General features: G+C 41.5%; 1 protein-coding gene across 2 annotated transcripts in view; it reads left to right on the top strand.

The window, feature by feature from the left end:
• The first annotated feature begins 5,604 nt into the window (after positions 1–5,604).
• BMPR2 (bone morphogenetic protein receptor type 2) overlaps positions 5,605–20,120 on the top strand; it is a 29,707-nt gene continuing 15,191 nt past the window's right edge. For both annotated transcript variants that reach the window (XM_032946287.2, XM_032946288.2), the window contains exons 1-5: positions 5,605–6,073; positions 14,335–14,523; positions 15,077–15,262; positions 17,799–17,900; positions 19,265–19,356. In XM_032946287.2, coding sequence (XP_032802178.1) covers positions 6,004–6,073; positions 14,335–14,523; positions 15,077–15,262; positions 17,799–17,900; positions 19,265–19,356 — 639 coding nt within the window. In that variant the 5' untranslated portion in view covers positions 5,605–6,003. The remainder of the gene's footprint in view (positions 6,074–14,334; positions 14,524–15,076; positions 15,263–17,798; positions 17,901–19,264; positions 19,357–20,120) is intronic.

Below are 20,120 nucleotides of genomic sequence, written 5' to 3'. Positions count from 1 at the left end.
GGCAAAGTCACCTTATTTGCTTTGTGATGCATATTTGCTATGTATGTTCTCCAAAAGGACGCCAATGGTTATTTTGAGTTAATCTTTTATTGAAGCTTGTTGCACATCGTCTGTGATGGGTCGTGTAAGAAATGCTATGAATGTTTAGGTTGGGAGAGACGGACGTGTGAAGGAGGGAGACATTCCTCGTTTGTGTTGATTAACAGGAACGTCTATGGGGGGGTACCTTTTCAAACTAAACCTAAAGCATGAGAACCGTGACGTCGAAGCGCGCGCCCCCCCCCCCCCCCAAAGCGCGGGGCCCGAGGCGATCGCCCCGATTCCCCGTACCCTAGGGACGGCTCTGTTGATACATAAAAACTGGCGTCGTTAAGTGATTACTTCACTTTCAACAAACTCGTTGGAATCATCCCTGTACTAACCAGAGTGTGTGAAGTATGGTCAAATAACCATGATTTGTATTCGCGTGGGGGGTGGGGTGGGGGGAGGCTATCATCCGTCAGTGAATCGTCAAGAAAGCTTACATTTACATGGTGGTCCAGCTGTCTTGTAACCTCAATTAATTGACCCCCAAATGTTATTTTCTTTGCATATTTATTTACGTTTTAAATAAACCTTACTTTAAATATATCCTGTATTACGTTATAGAGAATACAATGGGGGGGGGTCATAAGACACTGAACCACCCTGTAAAATGGGATGTTCTGCAGTTGTAGGAAAATCCTGTTTAGTCTCGGAGAAATATTTACCACGAGAGGTCTCCACCTCCCTTGCCAAGACTTCACTGAGGAAAGCGTGTCCTGCATGTAGACCACTGGAGTGTATGTAGCGTACTAGAGGCCCCTTTAAGTTAATTACGCATCGGCCCAGGGAACAATGCTTGACCGGCTCAAAGCTCCATTCTGAACTTAAGCTGGCTTTGAGTTTATGCTTCCAGGATTTCCATGAGCCCCCAACCATGGCTGCGCCAACTTTTATTTTACCAGGTAAAGCCCACTGAACTGTGTCGTGCCAGTAACAAGATATAGTAATAGGTTTTACCCCTTTAACTGGCACAAAAAACTGACACCTTTATTCAAGGCATCATGTCTGCAATAACCACAACACAAGCAGTCAAAATGCAATATATTGCATCAAAGGAGGTCTCATAATGTAAATGCTCACCCCGGGCCCTCAATGCTCTGATAGTGCGCTGTTTTTTGAGTTGTACGCCTTTTGGCGTCTTCTGGTCCAACACCAGTGGAGACTAGGCTCTAAAGAAAGCCGTCTCAAGTGTGGACCAATGAAATTCAAGGACAGTGCATATTATTATCAGAGTTGTCTTTTTGTTTGCATTTTGACTGCAGTCAGTTTTTTTTGTGCCAGTTAAAAGAGTAAAACCTAATATTATGAGTCGCGCTTGTTTCACAAGCGACCTTGCCACAAATGATAATAGCTTGGCGAAATGGCTTATCACGTGGACATGTATAGCAGCCAAATAATCTAAATGCATGTTTCTAAATGTGGAGGGAAAAACCGGAGGACCCGAAGACGCGACCACGGGGAGAGAGACACCGCAAACTTCAAATAAACATCAGGCGTCATGGTCTGGGTCGAACCCACGACTCCAGCATAGCAGGCGAGGTAGTTAACATCTTGCCACCGCTTTGGAACCAAGAGGCTCAAGCCAGAGCCCCGCCGTCACTTAAGAATGAATACGAACCTCCCAAGACATGGGAAGAGAGAGAGATAACTCGTCTGCGTATTTATGTTGTTATACTTCTCCACAACGACGCGGATTATTGTGTTACTTCATTACGTTGTTACCTTAAAACAAATACCGTATATACATATTTTATTTATTGGTCCACTGCGTATCTTTACTGTGGAGAGTTTCGCTGGGTCTCATTACTATTTCTGGAGGGACCTGACAAACGTTTGCAGTAGGGGGCGATGATTGTTCTGTACGGTACAGAGTATAGCATTACAATTGAGTAATGTTTACAATTTGAACCATGATGCCGACACACAATGACCTACTCTTGTGGATTACACAAGATCTTTAACATCCACAGTGCAGACGGCGCGCATCTTGGTTTAATACACTTGCAGTATTAACCAGAGCAGCCGCTGAATTCGAACCGTGAACATCTGTACGAGTCCATGTCACCACCGCCTTTATAAATACTGTAGAACACCAATACCACTCCCATACCCGACAGCATGTTATTTTAACAATTGTAATGCTTTAATCGGGCCTGAAACACGATGAATAGTAGCTTGTATGAATCCGAATTTGTCATGGTTGAGATAGCATTGTTTCGCAGCCTTCACATGGGAAGCCGACTGTTTTGGATAAGAATGCATCAACAACGTTGGCCGAATTTTTATTAACGTGGAATTAGAGGGTAAATAATAACCATGCACGAAAATGTCACGAGAGAAGCTTTGATCACCTCGATTGATGAGTTTAAACACATGTTGAGAGCGATCATCTTCAGCTCTGATGCTATAAACTCAAGATGATCAACCCCAGATGTCTCCCGCCTGCAGATATTTGTATTCAAAGTGATACTTTTTGCCGAACGGAAAGATTAGGGAGGAATGCTCATTCTGACAAGCCCCACAGCAGCAGCATCACAGATTCAGATGAAAATACTTGGAAAGGTTTTATAGGTTTGGTTTAACAGTACAGATGTCCAAGGGTTGAAGTACCATCCAAGTGGTTGGTTTTCTGGGCGAGCAATCTAAGCACTGAAGTGAGATAGCTGAGGTTTGGTTGAGTGTGTTTTGGGGACAAGTTTTATGGGCCAAGCTGTATTGAAATCGAGTGGCCGCCTACCAAGGTTATAAAAGTCTTGGGCTGGGAAACACTGCTTAAAGGATCATAGGTATCACTGGTTCGTGTATTACGGTCCCCGTGTATCATCCCAAGGCATCTGTACTGTACTTTTATTTTGATTTAAAGCTTTCATGACTGCAGGGATTCATATTCTTGGTTCTTTCGGTAAAGTCACGTAGAAGGGAAACAATAGAAACATTTAAAAAACAATACAATTCTCACGACGTTTCGACTGCAACACAAGCAATCATCATTGTTGTGGTTTTCACACCTCATGATGATTGCTTGTGTTGCAGTCGAAACGTCGTGGGAATTTTATTGTTTTATATTTTTATTATTTTATTGTTTCCCTTCTACGTGACTTTACCGAAAGAACCAAGAATATGTACTGTATTTTTCGATTTAAAGCTTTCGTGACTGCAAGGATTCATCTTCTTTGGTTATTTCGGTAAAGTCACGTAGAATGAGAATAAAATAATAAATTGATAAAATAAAATAACACAATAATATTCTCACGACGTTTCGGCCACAACACAAGCGGCCTTCATCAGGTGAAGGGGACGAGACTGTCTGGAGGACAGCGCTGGAGTGAGAAAACCACGTTGAGATCACGACCTTTAAGCTGTGTGAGAAGAAACAAAGCGCCTTGACAAAGGAATTAGCATATAATTTAGCATTGAAATGGATGAGTGATTAGCTTGTGACTGGTCACAGAAAAGGCTATGTTAAAGTTAAAGCATACACATCCGCAAGGCACCCCTTGACAAAGGAATTAGCATAGAATTTAGCATTGAAATAGCTAAGTTAAAGTATACACATCCGCAGAGGCACTCCATGACAAAGGAATTAGCATAGAATTTAGCATTGAAATAGCTGAGTGATTAGCTTGTAACTGGTCACAGAAATAGCTATGTTAAAGTCAGAGCATATACATTCACCGAGGCACCTAGTACAAATCAAACAGGAGAATTTAGCATTGAAATAACTAGGCGAATTTAGCATTGAAATAACTGAGTGATTAGCTTGTGACCAGTCACAAGCTAATCACTCAGTCACAAGCTAATCACTCAGTTATTTCAATGCTAAATTCGCCTAGTTATTTAAATGCTAAATTCTATGCTAATTCCTTTGTCAAGGGGTGCCTTTGCGGATGTGTATGCTTTAACTTTAACATAACCTTTTCTGTGACCAGTCACAAGCTAATCACTCAGCCATTTCAATGCTAAATTCTATGCTAATTCCTTTGTCAAGGCGCTTTGTTTCTTCTCACACAGCTTAAAGGTCGTGATCTCAGCGTGGCTTTCTCACTCCAGCGCTGTCCTCCAGACAGTCTCGTCCCTTCACCTGATGAAGGCCGCTTGTGTTGTGGCCAAAACGTCGTGAGAATATTATTGTGTTATTTTATTTTATAAATGTATTATTTTATTCTCATTCTACGTGACTTTACCGAAAGAACCAAAGAAGAAAAATATGTACTGTACTTGTTTCTCAGGGTTCGAAGTACTAAAGTAGCAATCTATTTGGTCCTGGTGTATTGGTGTCAAGGTACTGGTGTATCTTGTTCTTGGAGTCCATGATCTTGGATATATGGTCCCAGTATCCTGTTTTATTAGGGTCCAAGTGTCTAAGGCTATGAAGGTCTTTGGATCCCAGGTCTTGGGGCCCCATTCTGTCAGTGTTTCTGTTTCCCAGGTCCTAGGTCAGAGAGACCCGCTGTAGTATCAGAGAGACCCGCTGTAGTATCAGAGAGACCTGCTGTAGTATCAGAGAGACCCGCTGTAGTATCAGAGAGACCTGCTGTAGTATCAGAGAGACCCGCTGTAGTATCAGAGAGACCCGCTGTAGTATCAGAGAGACCCGCTGTAGTATCAGAGAGACCCCGCTGTAGTATCAGAGAGACCCCGCTGTAGTATCAGAGAGACCCGCTGTAGTATCAGAGAGACCCGCTGTAGTATCAGAGAGACCCGCTGTAGTATCAGAGAGACCCGCTGTAGTATCAGAGAGACCCCGCTGTAGTATCAGAGAGACCCGCTGTAGTATCAGAGAGACCCGCTGTAGTATCAGAGAGACCCGCTGTAGTATCAGAGAGACCCCGCTGTAGTATCAGAGAGACCCGCTGTAGTATCAGAGAGACCCGCTGTAGTATCAGAGAGACCCGCTGTAGTATCAGAGAGACCCGCTGTAGTATCAGAGAGACCCGCTGTAGTATCAGAGAGACCCGCTGTAGTATCAGAGAGACCCGCTGTAGTATCAGAGAGACCCGCTGTAGTATCAGAGAGACCCGCTGTAGTAACGGGGTCCCCTTCGGACCCCGGGCGGGGCTGCGGGGTGTTGAGGCTGGAGGGGAGACGGGTGGGGAGGGGGTAGGGGAGGGGCTGGTGTGGCTGTTGGGGGTGGGGGTAGGGGGGTGGGGAGGGGGTAGGGGGTGGGGGGTGAGGCGGGTGGGGGTAGGGGAGGGGCTGGTGGGACGGTTGGGGGTGGGGGTAGGGGGTAGGGGCTGGTGTGGCTGTTGGGGGTAGGGGCTGGTGTGGCTGTTGGGGGAGGGGGTAGGGGGTGGGGGGAGGGGCTGGTGGGACGGTTGGGGGAGGGGGTAGGGGAGGGGCTGGTGTGGCTGTTGGGGGTGGGGGTAGGGGGGAGGGGGAGTGAGGCGGGTGGGCAGGGGGTAGGGGGTGGGGGGGCTGGTGTGGCTGTTGGGGGTGGGGGTAGGGGGGGAGGGGGAGTGAGGCGGGGGGGCAGGGGGGGGGCTGCTGTCGCCATCTCCCGTCTCGGCTCCGCCATCACCCACCCCACCCACCCACCCCGCTTGCTATCCGCCGCCTCGCAGCGGCGTCTCCTCTCGCGTCTCGGCTTCACGCAACCAAAACAACACCAACACCACCCTCGTCGTCGTCGTCGTCATCAACACCATCATCACAACAACCTCACTAACGCGAGGTAAGGCGGACATCTCATCGCTGCTTGGACAGGGAGCGAGCGAAGAGCCGCTCCGCCCGGAGGCGGCTTGGGGGAGGGGGAAGCAATGGCCGGGGACGCGGCGCGGCTGGTCGCCCGGGGCTGCTGCGGTTCCACCTCCGGCGAGAAGAGCTGCTGTGGCGACGAGGTGTGAGCTCTCACACACGAGGAATTGGAGAAGACGACGACGAGGACGAGCAGGAGGAGGAGGAGGGCGGAGGCGAGCGGCCATGGCCGTGGCCGCCGCGTTGCTGCTGCTGGTGGTGGTGACGCTCGCCGGCCTCGGGTCGCCTCCATCCGGTGAGGAACTCGGCGGACTCGCCTTGTCTGTGGGTGCATCCCGTGTCTCTGTGCCTCTCTCTCTGTGTCTCTGTGTCTGTCGCCCTGTCTCCTCCGTGTGCTCTCTGGTTTGCTGCATGTTAAATGGCCGCGGCCATCTGTTCGCCCTTGCGGTGGCGGCCGGGCCAGGAATGCGTTTTGACGAGATGAAGCAACGGAAGAAGCCCTCCTCCTTCTCCTCCTCCATCATCATCACCACCACCATCACCACCAGCGTCTTGCACGCACCGAAACGCAGTCGGGTCACTCTCAGACGGGTCACCGTCTTGCCCCGTCGGCAACGTCTCTCTCGCTCTGGCGCGTTGTGAATTTCACAGTCGTCGGACACGGGCTGCGAGTCGCACGCGTCCGCCGCCTTATTGTCCTTGCCGAAGCTTATCTCTTGAAAGACATTGCTTGTGGTGCGGTCGTGTCCGTGGGGAAGAGTGCTTCAACCCCCGGGGGCGCTGGTTGAGTGCACTTGAACTATGCATGTGTGTGTGTGTACGGTGTGTGTGTGTACGGTGTGTGTGTGTGTACGGTGTGTGTGTGTGTACGGTGTGTGTGTGTACGGTGTGTGTGTGTACGGTGTGTGTGTGTGTGTGTACGGTGTGTGTGTGTGTACGGTGTGTGTGTGTGTACGGTGTGTGTGTGTGTGTACGGTGTGTGTGTGTGTGTGTACGGTGTGGCGCACACTGATGCTAGGGTGGGTTTTTTTTTTTGCACGTCTCGGTCGGCGGCACACTTGTGTGTGTGCCGGAGCAAATTGTGTCGGGGTGGGGGTTGTGTTTAGAGTTCACGGGAGATTGTGATGATGGGGACTTGTGTGTGACTTTAAATGCTTGCAATAAAAATGCACGCGATGGTCATCGCATGGGTATGTACGTTGAACTTCCTTCGCACCGTACGTAGCCATCCGTGGTAATCGGAGGTGCGGGGCAGGGCGGTTCTTGAGAGGAATGAGTTTTCAGTCCAGATGGTTTAAGAGTGCAGAGCTCCCAGTTGTTTAACGAGACGTGCTGCACCACAGGTAACAATTCTACAATGAAGAAGTCAAGCAATATAATACACACACACATTCTACGTGACTTTACCTAAAGAACCAAGAAGATGAATACTTGCAGTCACGAAAGCTTTAAATCGAAATTTAACATAACACACACACACAACTGTTACTTACGAGCACACAAAGCCCGTCAATAATACAGTGGGCTTTGTGGAATCTGCGGAGGTACTTTACATTATAAGACCGTTGTGCATTGATTTACTGTGAACGTGTGGTGCATTCAGTGATGTATAGTGTTTTTAGTGAAATTCCAAGGTTTTGAGTGGCAGATTTTTGCCACGTATAAGCAAAAGTACATCGAATGCAAAATATTTACTAAAATTAACATGTTTGCAGTAATACTATACCGATGGGATGAGTAATTGTCAGAGAAAGTCATGTTAATTAGAATAATATGAAGAGCAATTTAGTTACTGGTTTGGCATTGCGACTGAATATTTTCAGTGCAATATTTTCAGGAGTATAAATCACAATTTACATTGAGAATGCAATGTCAAAAATACAGAGGTATCTTTCGGGAAAATCCTACCAGTGATTTTAATAAACCCCTTAAAAAGCACACCAGTGATTTTAAAGGGGTGTATTTTAAGTCTTTGAATATACAGTGTTGTCCACAACAATTGTTAAAATTAATCTGAAGCTATGACACGTTTGAGATATGAATTACATGCATGTTAGTCCATTGCGAAAATTGCCAATACCTCTTGAGATCTTGGTTTCTGATAACAAGTTACCAGCGAGAGTGAAAAATGTCTCCAACGTACAGCTAAATTGATATCTTCAATCCTGCCACCGCAGGCTGTAAATATTACTGTAACTGCATCCAGCTCAACCATCTTTAAATTGGGTTAGCTATTGACTAAAACCTACAATCTCCCCCTCAGCATGAGAGCACCTTCTGGGGAGGTCAGTTAAGAGACGGCCATTGAGAATGCACTAGAATCCCTGTGGTGTCTCATTATGAAGATAATTCTCAAAAGAATAAAAAAAACAGATTTTTTTGAGAATGCTTGTCAGTTTGCCATAATGAGGATTTTTTTTTCGTGATAGAATAAGCTGCATGCGGGACTTGATGACATTTGAACTGGCAAAACACTGAACAAGGCAGCAAATGGTGGCTTATAAGAAAGCTCAAAATGCAGGTCAAAATGTCTCAACACTCGTACTGTTAGTAAAAGTCCCACTGTCTGGAGATATATAGCAGCAGCTTCCATATCACGCTGCCTACAGCTCTTTGAATTATTGCCCTTGGGTATTTTCAAATCATAACGTTTCTACCCATAATCCAAAGATCAGGAGTTTGAGGTTTCATCTTTTGCTATCAGTCAATTCTGTAAATAATGAGAACCCACCATAGATAATTATTGCACGGTCGGAAAACGATACGTTTCAGTGGGTCACATTTGCTCCTTTTATTTGATTGTGACTTAAGAAAAGATGATGACTGCAGTTGTTCAGGGACTTAGAATGGTTATTCTTGGGTCTTTTGGTAAATTCTTTAAGTCAAGACTTCTAATGGTTTTTGCATAATGTACAAACGCAGAGTGATTTTTTTTACACGTTTAACTATTATCAAGTCCTGAATTTTGTTATTAAGCAAGCTAACTATACGTAGTTATACTCGTTGGTTATTTTGGTAAAGTCACGCAGGTAGAAAAATAATTGATCACAACACAAGCAATCGTCATCAGGTGGGGCAACCACAGCAAGAAAAAACTGCTGAATATGGATTCCTGCAGTCACGAAAGCTTAAAGTCAAGATTATACGTAGTTATTCCTGTGCAAAATTGTATTTTATTAAAGTATTTGTGTGTTCATTCATAACTTAGTGAACAATATTTACAAATCACTGTTAAATACACTGACCAAAACAATGACATGAATTGGTGTTTATTGATTTACATTTAAAAGCCATTCGGTGATAGTTACAACAACAACAAAATTTTAGATTAACATCCATGCATTGCATTTCGAAAGTATCAGCAGTAAACAATCGCTTATATTCAATATGTAAATGTCACACTTTTTTGTGCTATCTAACGGTGATACAATCTGTACGTGTTTATACATTTATGGACTCAGGATGTTTGCTTCATAGTGGATCTCTTCTATGTCAACATCTGCTGTATAATAATGAGACCACAGTGGTGAAAACCATAGGTTTCCATGGCGTTCTCAAATGAAGTAGAGCATGCTCTCGATTGACTGGTGGCAATTTAGCAATCCTGGCCTGGATCATTTGATCCTAACACCACCTGGAGTGCTTTTACTACCTCATCATGGGCACCTGCTTCACTTGAAATGTATGGTTTCTTGAAGCCATTGTCTAGACATCCTGTTTGAGATACATTAACGTTGATTTAAATTGCAAAATACATTTTGGTTGACAGGTAAAAGAGTGGTTTGTCAGGATATGAGGTCCAAGTTTTTAGCCCTAAGGCATCTTAATGTAATATATATATAAATTGAGAATGGTAGTATTGCAAAAATCACATTTGGCCATTGATGAAATGTAGGCCACATGAAAAATGTTTGATCTGTGTTGTCGATAACTAAAGAAACAGTTTTCATTTAAATATTGTAATATTTTTACTATAGGATTGAGACGGTAATATTCGGCAGTGCCCCATGGTTGCTTGCTGGATTGTTTTTTTAATGAATGCTAACGGTGGCTTGATAAATGGCTGAGTAAAAAGTATCCACTTCATTTGGCATCAATCTTCAGTACAATATCGCATTTTAATGTTGAGTACTTCTGGGGGTTGTTCGTATCTTGTAAAGTTTTGCTTTAATTTAGTCAAAAAATCAACAGTTTTGGAGGGCTGCTGGTAATTTCACTGGATTTGCACTTAATCATATACTGTACAGTATCCACTCGTTTGACCCATAGCTGTTGGATTTCACAGATGTGGTGCTGGAATAGTAGTTGCCATTATTCAGGCCAATTACCTTCCTGGGGATATGTGTTTACTTGCATAGGATTGGCTATACCATAACCCTACCGCACATTATGCATTTCCACCGGCATAAAATGGCTGTTGATAATAATTGGGTATATTTGTGTGTGCATAATTTGTTCGGCACTGAATGAACCTGTTCAACTAAATGTGGATGACCTCTTTTAAATGTGAAAATTGTTTAAAATCTCAAAGTGTTGGAATTGTTTTGTTCCTGTGTACTGTACTAGATTATGATCAAACAGGAATAGGAAATACACGTTATTTTGTTGCATAAAAGTGACTCCAGACTATACCAAACAGTCTTCTGACAGTCTTTCACATCCGTGTAAAATAGTGGCTTTGTATTTATAACATTTATTGATTTAATATTGTGATTATAATTTGTTTCGTTTCATATCTTTAATAAATGAACACCATGTTATTGTTGTTTTATTTGGAACTTGGCCAAGAAGGCATCTTAACAAAATATATTTTCCCATTCATGAGAGGCATTACTTTTCTATGCAAAGTTGCCTCTCCATTAACCCTTTTGATTTAATGATGGTACAAAATGTCATACCTTAACAAATTACAATAATATGTGATTCATGATACGATACCAGTGCAACGTGCATGCTCACAATACTCAGGCTGTGTTTAAATTAAATGTTTTGAGAACTACTGCTCGTATCACTAAAACATAGCTTAATTATATTCCAGTAAGAAACGCTGATACTTTTGCATTGAAAACAATTTTTGCTTTTTTGGGGATTTGATGTTGCTTTTTGGGGTTTTAGCTGCTGTACTGGAATAATGTGACTGTTCAAGACGGAGAAGATTATTGATAATTATTTGTTAGCTTGGTTAAAATGTTTGAGATAGTTTGAAATTAAAGTGATCAAGACGCATGTTGTCCCAATAACTGCGGGCTTCTGTAAATAACAAAACGAAATGCACGTTTGAAATAATCATGGCATCGTGGTAAAACGTATCCTGTAGCATATTAGCCAATAGATTTAAATTTAAAAGCAACTGACTTGGCTCTGTTTTGCCACGATCAAATACATGAAAACACAGGCGGGCATGTGCTGAATTCTTGCCGCCAATGCCCAGGTGTTTAGCTTCAGGGTTTATTACTTTCTCTTTGCTGCCGCCAGAAGGGGACATCGCATGAGGTAAGCTTGATGATAGATAATGTTTTTTGACAGCACTCCGCATAATATACATAGATCATACACGAAAGTAAAACATGCGGTTTTATGCTATTTGTGTAAACGAGTGAACATTTAAATGCTTCAATTTAGGGACAAAAACCCTTAAATCATGATGTATGTACGCTTATAACTTCATAGCTAAGTAATTCTTTTTAAATGTTAAATTTTTCCAACTTAATGAGTTTAAACGTGCATTTCGTTTTTTTTTAATATTGTTCATACTTTTCGGAAAACAAATCGTAAAAATAACTTTGATTTATATTGTTCACTGTCTTATTACCTTATTTGTGACTTTGCCAAACAAATTTCCAAGTGACACCTACCTCTCTGATGAACACGACTAAACATTGAACTCTTTACACGTTTTGTACTTAAATGGCCCTGGCAAGGACATGCCTGGTTTCCGCTCTCATGGGGTGCTTCTGTGATTTTTCCATCACCTTTGATAGCAGGTTTGTCAATGTAGATGATCTAGTAATGGGGTTATAATGGTGGAAAGGGAATCTTGCTGCTGTCAGAATGGAAGACAGAGCGGCTTGATGCGCTCAGCATTAGAATAATTAATCTTTGCGTAGGCATTGGTCCAGAAGAATTGTGGGAAGGGCTTGGGAATAGCCAAAGGAATGCTGCAGTGCTGCAGTTTTCTAAAACCGTTGGCAACCAGTGATTAAAGCAGGCACTAGCTGAGCTTGCTTGTTGGAAGGCGGCCAACATGGGGTTCTTTCAGGGGACTGTTGGTTGCCGATGCTGTTTTGCAGTCTCTCCACACAGTGCCACAAACAAAACCTGATGTCCACGCTTTTGTATTGTTTCAGAGTGTGCTTGTGAGAACAAAAAAATAATGTGTGTATACATTTAAAGGGTTTATGAAAACAAACATGCAATATCACTTATGATTATTTGAATTCAAATTTGCTTAGTGTATGTACAACATTTTTACAAATGCTGAACTATAATGCTCTTGTAACAAGAAAGGAAAATCATTCATGGGTTATATAATGCTTTCCAGTATTCGTATTACTCTGGCTATGTATGAATTTATACTACCTGAAATGACATGACTATATGGGCATTATCTGACAACATTGAACACAATCTGGAAAGTGTGCAAATAAACATGCAGAGGAGCACATTTGAAATTACATTGAGAGACACAGAGGAACAAGTGGATAAGGAACATATGCAGGTTAAATATATAATGACCGTTGAGAAAAGTAAGAGGGCCTTGGGCGCAGGATTCGCTGCTCGAAGGCTTGGTTTGTCGGTGGTCAAGAAATGCGATGATTGGCAACCGTGGAAGGGAAACGTGCTCAAGAGGACGTTCATCAACGAAGATGGAGCGATGAAATAATCTCTTGTGCATGTGAACTTTTAGATCATGGGATCGTGGGGGGGATGGTGATAGCTTGCTGGGGTCTTCAACCATCAGTAAATCTATCATGGCTGATGACAAGATGATGTCACAGCACATGATCTGACGTCGGGAGCTAAGATGCTCGCCTCTCGATGCTTTTGACAGATAAAGACGTGGGGAGGCACGTGCATGGCAATGTGGCATCATCGCCTTTGCTGAAAAGGCGTTTTTTTTACTTCAGTGCAGTTTTTCGCTCACTGACTTTTCGGCAACCCTTTGATCAATTTAGCTGATTTTCAATAGCATAAGTCCCCAATGGCAACCCAACGTTTTACAAAAATGTTGTTATAATGGGATCATCTTTTATGAGAGTTTTTTTTCACTGCCTTGCTAGGCAGATGGATTGAGTTAAAAAATGCATGTTTCATGGCATGGATAAACAGTATTTAAAAATACATGTTGCTGTAATGCATGCATGTATTGTTTAGGATAGCAGCTCTAATAACGAATAAGATTTCTCTATTTGTATTGGTTAAAACTGTAATCATATGGTTGAATGCACATTCAAGGGCAAGTCTTGGCCCTTTTTGAAACACACATAGCACAGAAACATAAATATATTGTTGGTGTTGGACAAGTTAATCGAACTGTTATAAATTGAATTTGGTTATTTAATCAGTTCAATGTGGTTGTGCAACAGAAGAGGACAGTCATGAAAATAAGGTAAAGTTCACAGACTAGTGTTATTAGCGGTTACATGCCAAGGTTATGCATTGATTTCAGACAGTGATAAATGATTTAGCTGCCGCTTGTCCCCTACTGTATGTGATAATCTCAAGCAGGGATATTTGTATACAAGGTGTTTTAAGTCATCTTAGCTGCATAACATATCCGTTGCTTGACAGTGAAATTAACTAAACTTAGATATATGAACATTTTAAAATAATATTTAAATAAATATATAGGTTCATTGTGTGAACTTCATTTTCTCTGATGGATATTGTTTAAAATTTGTGGTTAAAACAAATGAGTTCAAATGACTGTCCTTTACAATGCAGGACGTGATCCTCAACTACAACTTTGTAGAAAACACATTTACATTTTTTTACCATATGCAGTGTGTCTTCCAAGATGTATACATTTAAATGCTATCTGTGTATACAGTGAGTGCAAATGTATTTCAGTGTTAAAATCTTCGCCAAGGTGAAGGGAAATGTAACATTTGTTAAAAAAAAAATATTGCCCTAAGGCTAAATATACATTCATTAAAAATCATTTATATTTTCATGGGGTTCGTTTGACCATACTTCCCCACACTGGTCAGTGCAGGGTCGTTGAAGGGAACACCTAGGTTATGTGCACGATCGGCAATCCACAGTGCCACTGCTTCATTCTCATCCTACCACTTCCATTTTTGTATTCTGATTTCCATGATGTTTGCATTTTTGTATTCTGACTGCAAATGTTTATTTTAGCCATAACAGTTTTTAAAAGTTTTTTTTTTACTAAAACAAAACGCCTGGTTTAGGCTAGTGGCACATTTATCAGCTGTAAAATATATAAATGTATCTATCCAACAGTGAATATATTATGATGTATTTGCTTGCATATTGTTAAAACAAGAGTGTATTTTGACTCGGCAATGCATATGTTGTTCTTTCCTCGTGCAGTGCTGTGCAGGGCTTTGGAGACGGTGTGCGCATGGTCCGACTCCATTCCCAGCCAGAACCCTATTAGCTTGGGTAAAGACGATGACCTCATTCTCCCTGAGAACGGCACGGTCCTGTGCAAGGGCACCAGCAACTGCTTTGGGCTGTGGGCCAAGGAAGAGAATGGAGAGAGCAGAGTCCTCAAACAAGGTACAGCTCCTCGTACCTGCGTTGTTGGCATTTGCAAGCCAACTATGTGATCCCATCGTTCAATTTTTTTATAACTGTATTAGTTTACAGCATTTTGGCTTTGTCAAGCAGCTGCTGGATAGATGATGGTCTTCCCCACACCGTTTGGGTGTTGTTTGAGTGGTCAAACCACGCTGCTCAGTGTAGGTTGATGAGGCTGGCCAGGAGGAGTTCAGATATATCGCATGCCACCGGTATTGTCCATTGCTGGCAATCTTACGCAGATCACAATTCATGAACATTTCTGCCATCTCTGCCCTGGTATATGGTCTAAAATCCAATTATCATTCGCTCTCAATATAATTAATTTTGAAAGTGCAGCATTGAATTTCTATGTTATGTTGATTAGATTTGTTCTTTCAGTATTGGGGTTGCTCTGTGCTTTACATTAGCTGAAGAGCACGGTGATTTATGTTGCATAAAAGTACATTTAGAAAATGCATGCCGTATTTTACAGTCTCCTTCCCAAAACCATGTGTCTTTTGCCTGTCTGGGAATGGTCGGAATGCTCCAGGCTGCTGGTATCACACGGGCGAGTCAAAAGAGTGCACACAAGATGCGTGCAGGGTCACCTCGCCTCCAGCCTTTGTGCGCAATGGGACCACACGCTTCTGCTGCTGCCATGCACACATGTGTAACACCAACTTCACAGAGGACTTTGCCGACTTGCCATATCTACCCACAGACCCCAGCCAGCTAGGTATCACGCGTGTGTGTGTCTGTGCGTGTGGGGCTCTTCATACTCTTTTTACATTATACGTTTGTTTCGCTTGCAACTCCACACTGGCTCCTTTGAGAATTTATTCTCATTTTCATCTGAATTACTGCGGTGGTCATTTCAATTAAATAGTTAATGTTGATGAAAGCATGTATCTGGGATTTCTTCAGTGACAGGTTGTGAATTTACCGTTTATTCCATATCCCTGAATAACTGCCCATGTAACTGTTCACTGGAAGAATATATGTGATACAATTGTGAAATACATTTTCACAGTTTCTATATAATTTAGTTTTTTTTCATCAATGTGGGGGGATAAAAACATCAGATACAAATACTAACAGGCATGAAGTGTTCCTCTGGAAGTGTGTGTTTCTGTAATGCCTGGGCATGGCTCTCAGTGCATTTAGCGATTGATGACTACAGGTGGCCACATGCCTGCCCTGCGGCTCAGAGGCTCAGGTGTTTCCCTCCTGGTATCTCAAAGGAATGCTTATTTGGCTGCTCTTAATCGTGCTCTGTTCAACCACTGTGTACTCAAGTGAGCTTTCCTGATATGTAAGCCCAGAGGGGGTTTTAATGGCTAGGAGTGGTCATTACTACACCCTGTTATGAACCGTTGCTTTTTAAAAGCTATGCTGCAGTGTTTCTGTATGTGTATACTGAATTGATAAAAACAAGCTTTTCATTTCAACTACTATAGTTATTTAATGTGGTAGTATAAAAGTATAAGTGAAGAAAGGTACACTTCAATTATTGGAATATATTTTCTTGAATGTCACTTATACTTAGGCTATGTGACCAATTACACTTAAGGAAATGCAGTGTGTGTTATTCGAAACATATAGCTTTCCTCCTTATCTCCAGTGATTACTACTGTATGCGTAATGAGCATACTTAACTAGGATATAAAAAGTTATATATATTAAACAGTTGCTTTACCGTTGATCCTGGTAAGCTTTTATGATCTCCTAAGAACAGCTATTAATTTCATCATCACCAAGCATTACATCCACCATTCTGGCGAATTGCCCAATGATGCTGGATGTAATTACCAGCGAAACGTCGTCTTCAAACTGTAAATTTTGTGGATTCACTCTTCAACACACCGGTGGGCTAAAGTAGTGAATTATTTGTCTTTTGTCAACGTGACACTTTTTTTGCTGATTGGCCGTGTCGGGTGGCGGAGGGTTATGACACATTTATAAATGACGCGATCTAACCCAAAAACCTTTTATTATGAATATTATGAAGCATCTATCCACTGGTGGATGAAGGCCTTCCCAAGCCATCACCATTAATCATCATCTTGGAGTGCAACAATCCATCTAGTAACTGTGCAAGAGCTGACTTCATTGCTTCATCTCTGTACACCCGAGTGATTCCCGGCCACGGAAAACATCTGAATCGATTTTGCCCCATCCCCACTCCTCTCACAAACCCACATAGAGAAGTATCGTCAAATTGTACTAGTATCGACAATTCATAACATTTAGTATCAACAATTAATCCTCAATACACTAACATCTTACACATGTAATTTCAAGTAATTCGAATCGAAACATCTTGCTTGAACCTGTTTAAAATAGTATAACTTATAAAGCTTGCTTTAGGTGTGACATTTATTTCATAATGAAGCACTTTCTGGAATTTCCTCCTTTGCGTGGATAGTGTTGTTTTGCAGTTTGCCTGCACGGTTTCATTGTCTGTGTGAGAAACGGCACTGTGTAAAAGCCCAAGCTTTCAGCCAGCTTCTGAGTCAGGCACACTAGACCCAAGGTCATGTTCCTGCACAATGATGTGTGCTGTGTTTGCTTACTAGATTAGCTAAATTGTGGACATTTCATAGATGCCACACAAGGCCACTTCTAATGATTTTGGTTCAAGGGCATTTTCAATTCTGCTACTGCTATTTAGCACAATTTAGGGAATGAAAACATTGTGTTGTATGAGGCAGACTAAAATGTTTTTACACTTATATAAAAAAAAATGACATGGTATTTTTCCACAACTCGCCAACAAGAATACAATTTTGGAACACAGTACTCTCGACTATTTTTTGGGAGGTGTGGTTGGAGTCGTGGCACGGTGGTTAGCGCGCTACACCTTGAACCCAGAGAACCAAGTTCAATTCTCAGCCATGGTTAACATAAGGGTTGAGTGATATGTGAACCAGTCCTGCCACCCCCCATCCTCCTTTCTCCAACCTACACTGACAAACATGGTGAGGTATGGCAAAAACAATCCCATGACAACACTGCTTGGAAAGACTTTCATTCAGCAGTGCATTCATAAAGGGTCTAAGTTATTATATAACTTAAACAAACTTGCTGTGCTGCAATAAGCCACTGTGATTATATTAGAGAACCATATTTAGTTGCCATGCAAAAAGTAAGTGCAAATGGTTTATATTCCAACTCTGTCTATTCCAATGTGTAACATAGCAACCAGTTATTAGATACATTACAATATAATTATGACATTCTCCATTGAGACGAATCTGTGTGTGTCTTAACAGTGTCTCAAAGCAAGGAAGAGATGGTGATATTTACATTGGCTGCCATCTGTTTTGTGGCCGTCCTTACAGCGGCTGCCTTCCTGTTCTTTAGGTTGTTTACAGGTATTATGCACTATTTATTATATTATTTCAATAACGAATTATTTATTGAGCATCATTCATAATTACAGTAACTCTACAACATTACCTTGCAGTGAAGGCTTTTCTCCCTCTTGTAATTACTCGTGTATGTAATTTAGTTAACATTTTAACTCCATACTATAGACCTCGCCATGTAACAACAAAATATGAGTGCAATTGATAACATTTCAGAGCAAGAATATGAACTGCAGTCCAATGTTATAAAACTGACATTCTGATTTAATGATACCTCTTAACTTAAAGTTTCCGTGACTGCAGTAATTCATATTCTTTGGGTCTTTTGGTAAAGCCACGTAGATAGAAAAATAATTAAAAAAATATCACGACGTTTCGATCGCAATACAAGCAATCGTCATCAGGTGAAGAAATACAGCGGGAGAGCTACTGCCTCAGTGTATTTGTTCACCTGATGACAATTGCTTGTGTTGCGATCAAAACGTGATATTTTTTTATTTTTTTTTCTATATACGTGGCTTTACCGAAAGACCCAAAGAATATTAATGATACCTGTCAAGGTATATTGCCAACTGATATAGTGTCCTGCTCACATACAGTCGATTCTACATTATAATTCGTTTTGTAGCAAGAATCATAACACGTACATAAATATTGAATATCCCAAATATTTGATAAGTATTAAAACGGCAGTATACAGAAGGGTATTTTGACAAACATGTTTTGACAGTTATCTTCTCTTTAAATAATGAAAATAATAATTGTGGTTACTATCAAAAACGTTTTATAGCAGGAGAGACTGCATTTGTTTGTCACTCAAATACGGTATTACAGCTGTGTTGTTTCTTCCTCTCAAACCTCATGAGTTAGGAAGAGCAGACCTCAGAATCCTCGGCATCTAGCCCTACCGCAAGATGTGCTACTATCACTTTGCGACTGCAGTATTCCAGCCATTGTTTCCTTTCGATTCTCTGCCAATTGGTTAATTAAGGGAGGACAAGAGCTGACATGAGGGCAGGCCAAGTGTTTAGGTTGGTCTGGTGACTCATCTGTCTGTCTAATGAGGTTTGGGGATGACACGTCATCGGAGCATCGCTATCTCTTGATTGATGCACGCAAATGTAGACTTGTGACTTTATCTGTAATTGTTTATTCAAAATGCTATATTTTCATAGTTAAGTATTGCAACTGATGTTAATAATTTGCATGGTTCATGTTGCATTTGTACTGGTTTAGTTGAGTTAACATTTTAGGGTTGATCATTTTTTTTCGCTTTTGTAATATAATGGCACGAATGTAAATGTACTAAGCCTGTATGATAAACTAATTTACAACTGAAACAAATGTGATTTGCCTGCAAATGTCCACAGGAAACAGAAAAGGAGGGTTTCATAACATTGGTCTAATAGAGGCTCCACAGCCAGAGTCGACATTTGACTTGGACAGCCTCAAGCTCCTGCAGGTGTGTATTGTCTGTAAAATTAAACACATTATTGAGAGTGGAGGAATTTTCCACTCAGATCCCAGTATCTTCGACCAGAATAAACCCCACAATTTGTTTGTCCCAAATTTTCAGATGTTTTTTTTTGTCAGAATTGCAGTGATAGGCTACCAGTGGTGATGGCTGGTACTAATTTTAAAACGCATTCCTGCTGTAACTTTTACTGGCCTTTTTCTGATAAAACGTATGTTTTGCATGGATGCATTAGGAGATGTGTGTGTGTGTGTATTTTGTGAGATGCAACTTGTATACAGTTAATTGGTTTAACATTTAGGGCAACACCTCCATTACTGCTTGCTGTGAGGGCCGCAAAGTGGCTGAGGCTCTACTCCTCAACAAGCACGCTTTGGAATTATTTCGTAGTCATAAGATCTTCCAAATGTATGATAATGTCATGTGTTAACCTTCCAAAAAATATGTTTTTGAATCACCAAAGCTGCCTGGTATTTAGTCTTCTTAATTTGAATGATTTCTATTGGGCGTGCAAATGAAAATTGTTACTTGACCGTACAGTCCAAAAATCAAATTTATGTAATTGATGTTATTGTAATTTGCACTTGTCTGTAAAATGAGATGCATTAAGTGTGTGTGTTATATTTAATGAATGACATAGACGAATTGTTTTTTAAAAAAGTAAGTCCCTGTTTGTAGTTATTGTCATTTAATTGTGACTATTGACATTCACAGCATTTTTTATGAAGGGTTAGATTTCAATATAATAAATA

This window comes from Petromyzon marinus, chromosome 4, assembly GCF_048934315.1.
Source record: "Petromyzon marinus isolate PM22_M1 ecotype Great Lakes invasive population chromosome 4, UKy_Petmar_22M1.pri1.0, whole genome shotgun sequence".
NCBI lineage: Eukaryota > Metazoa > Chordata > Hyperoartia > Petromyzontiformes > Petromyzontidae > Petromyzon > Petromyzon marinus.
This window is presented reverse-complemented; position numbering and strand designations above follow the sequence as displayed.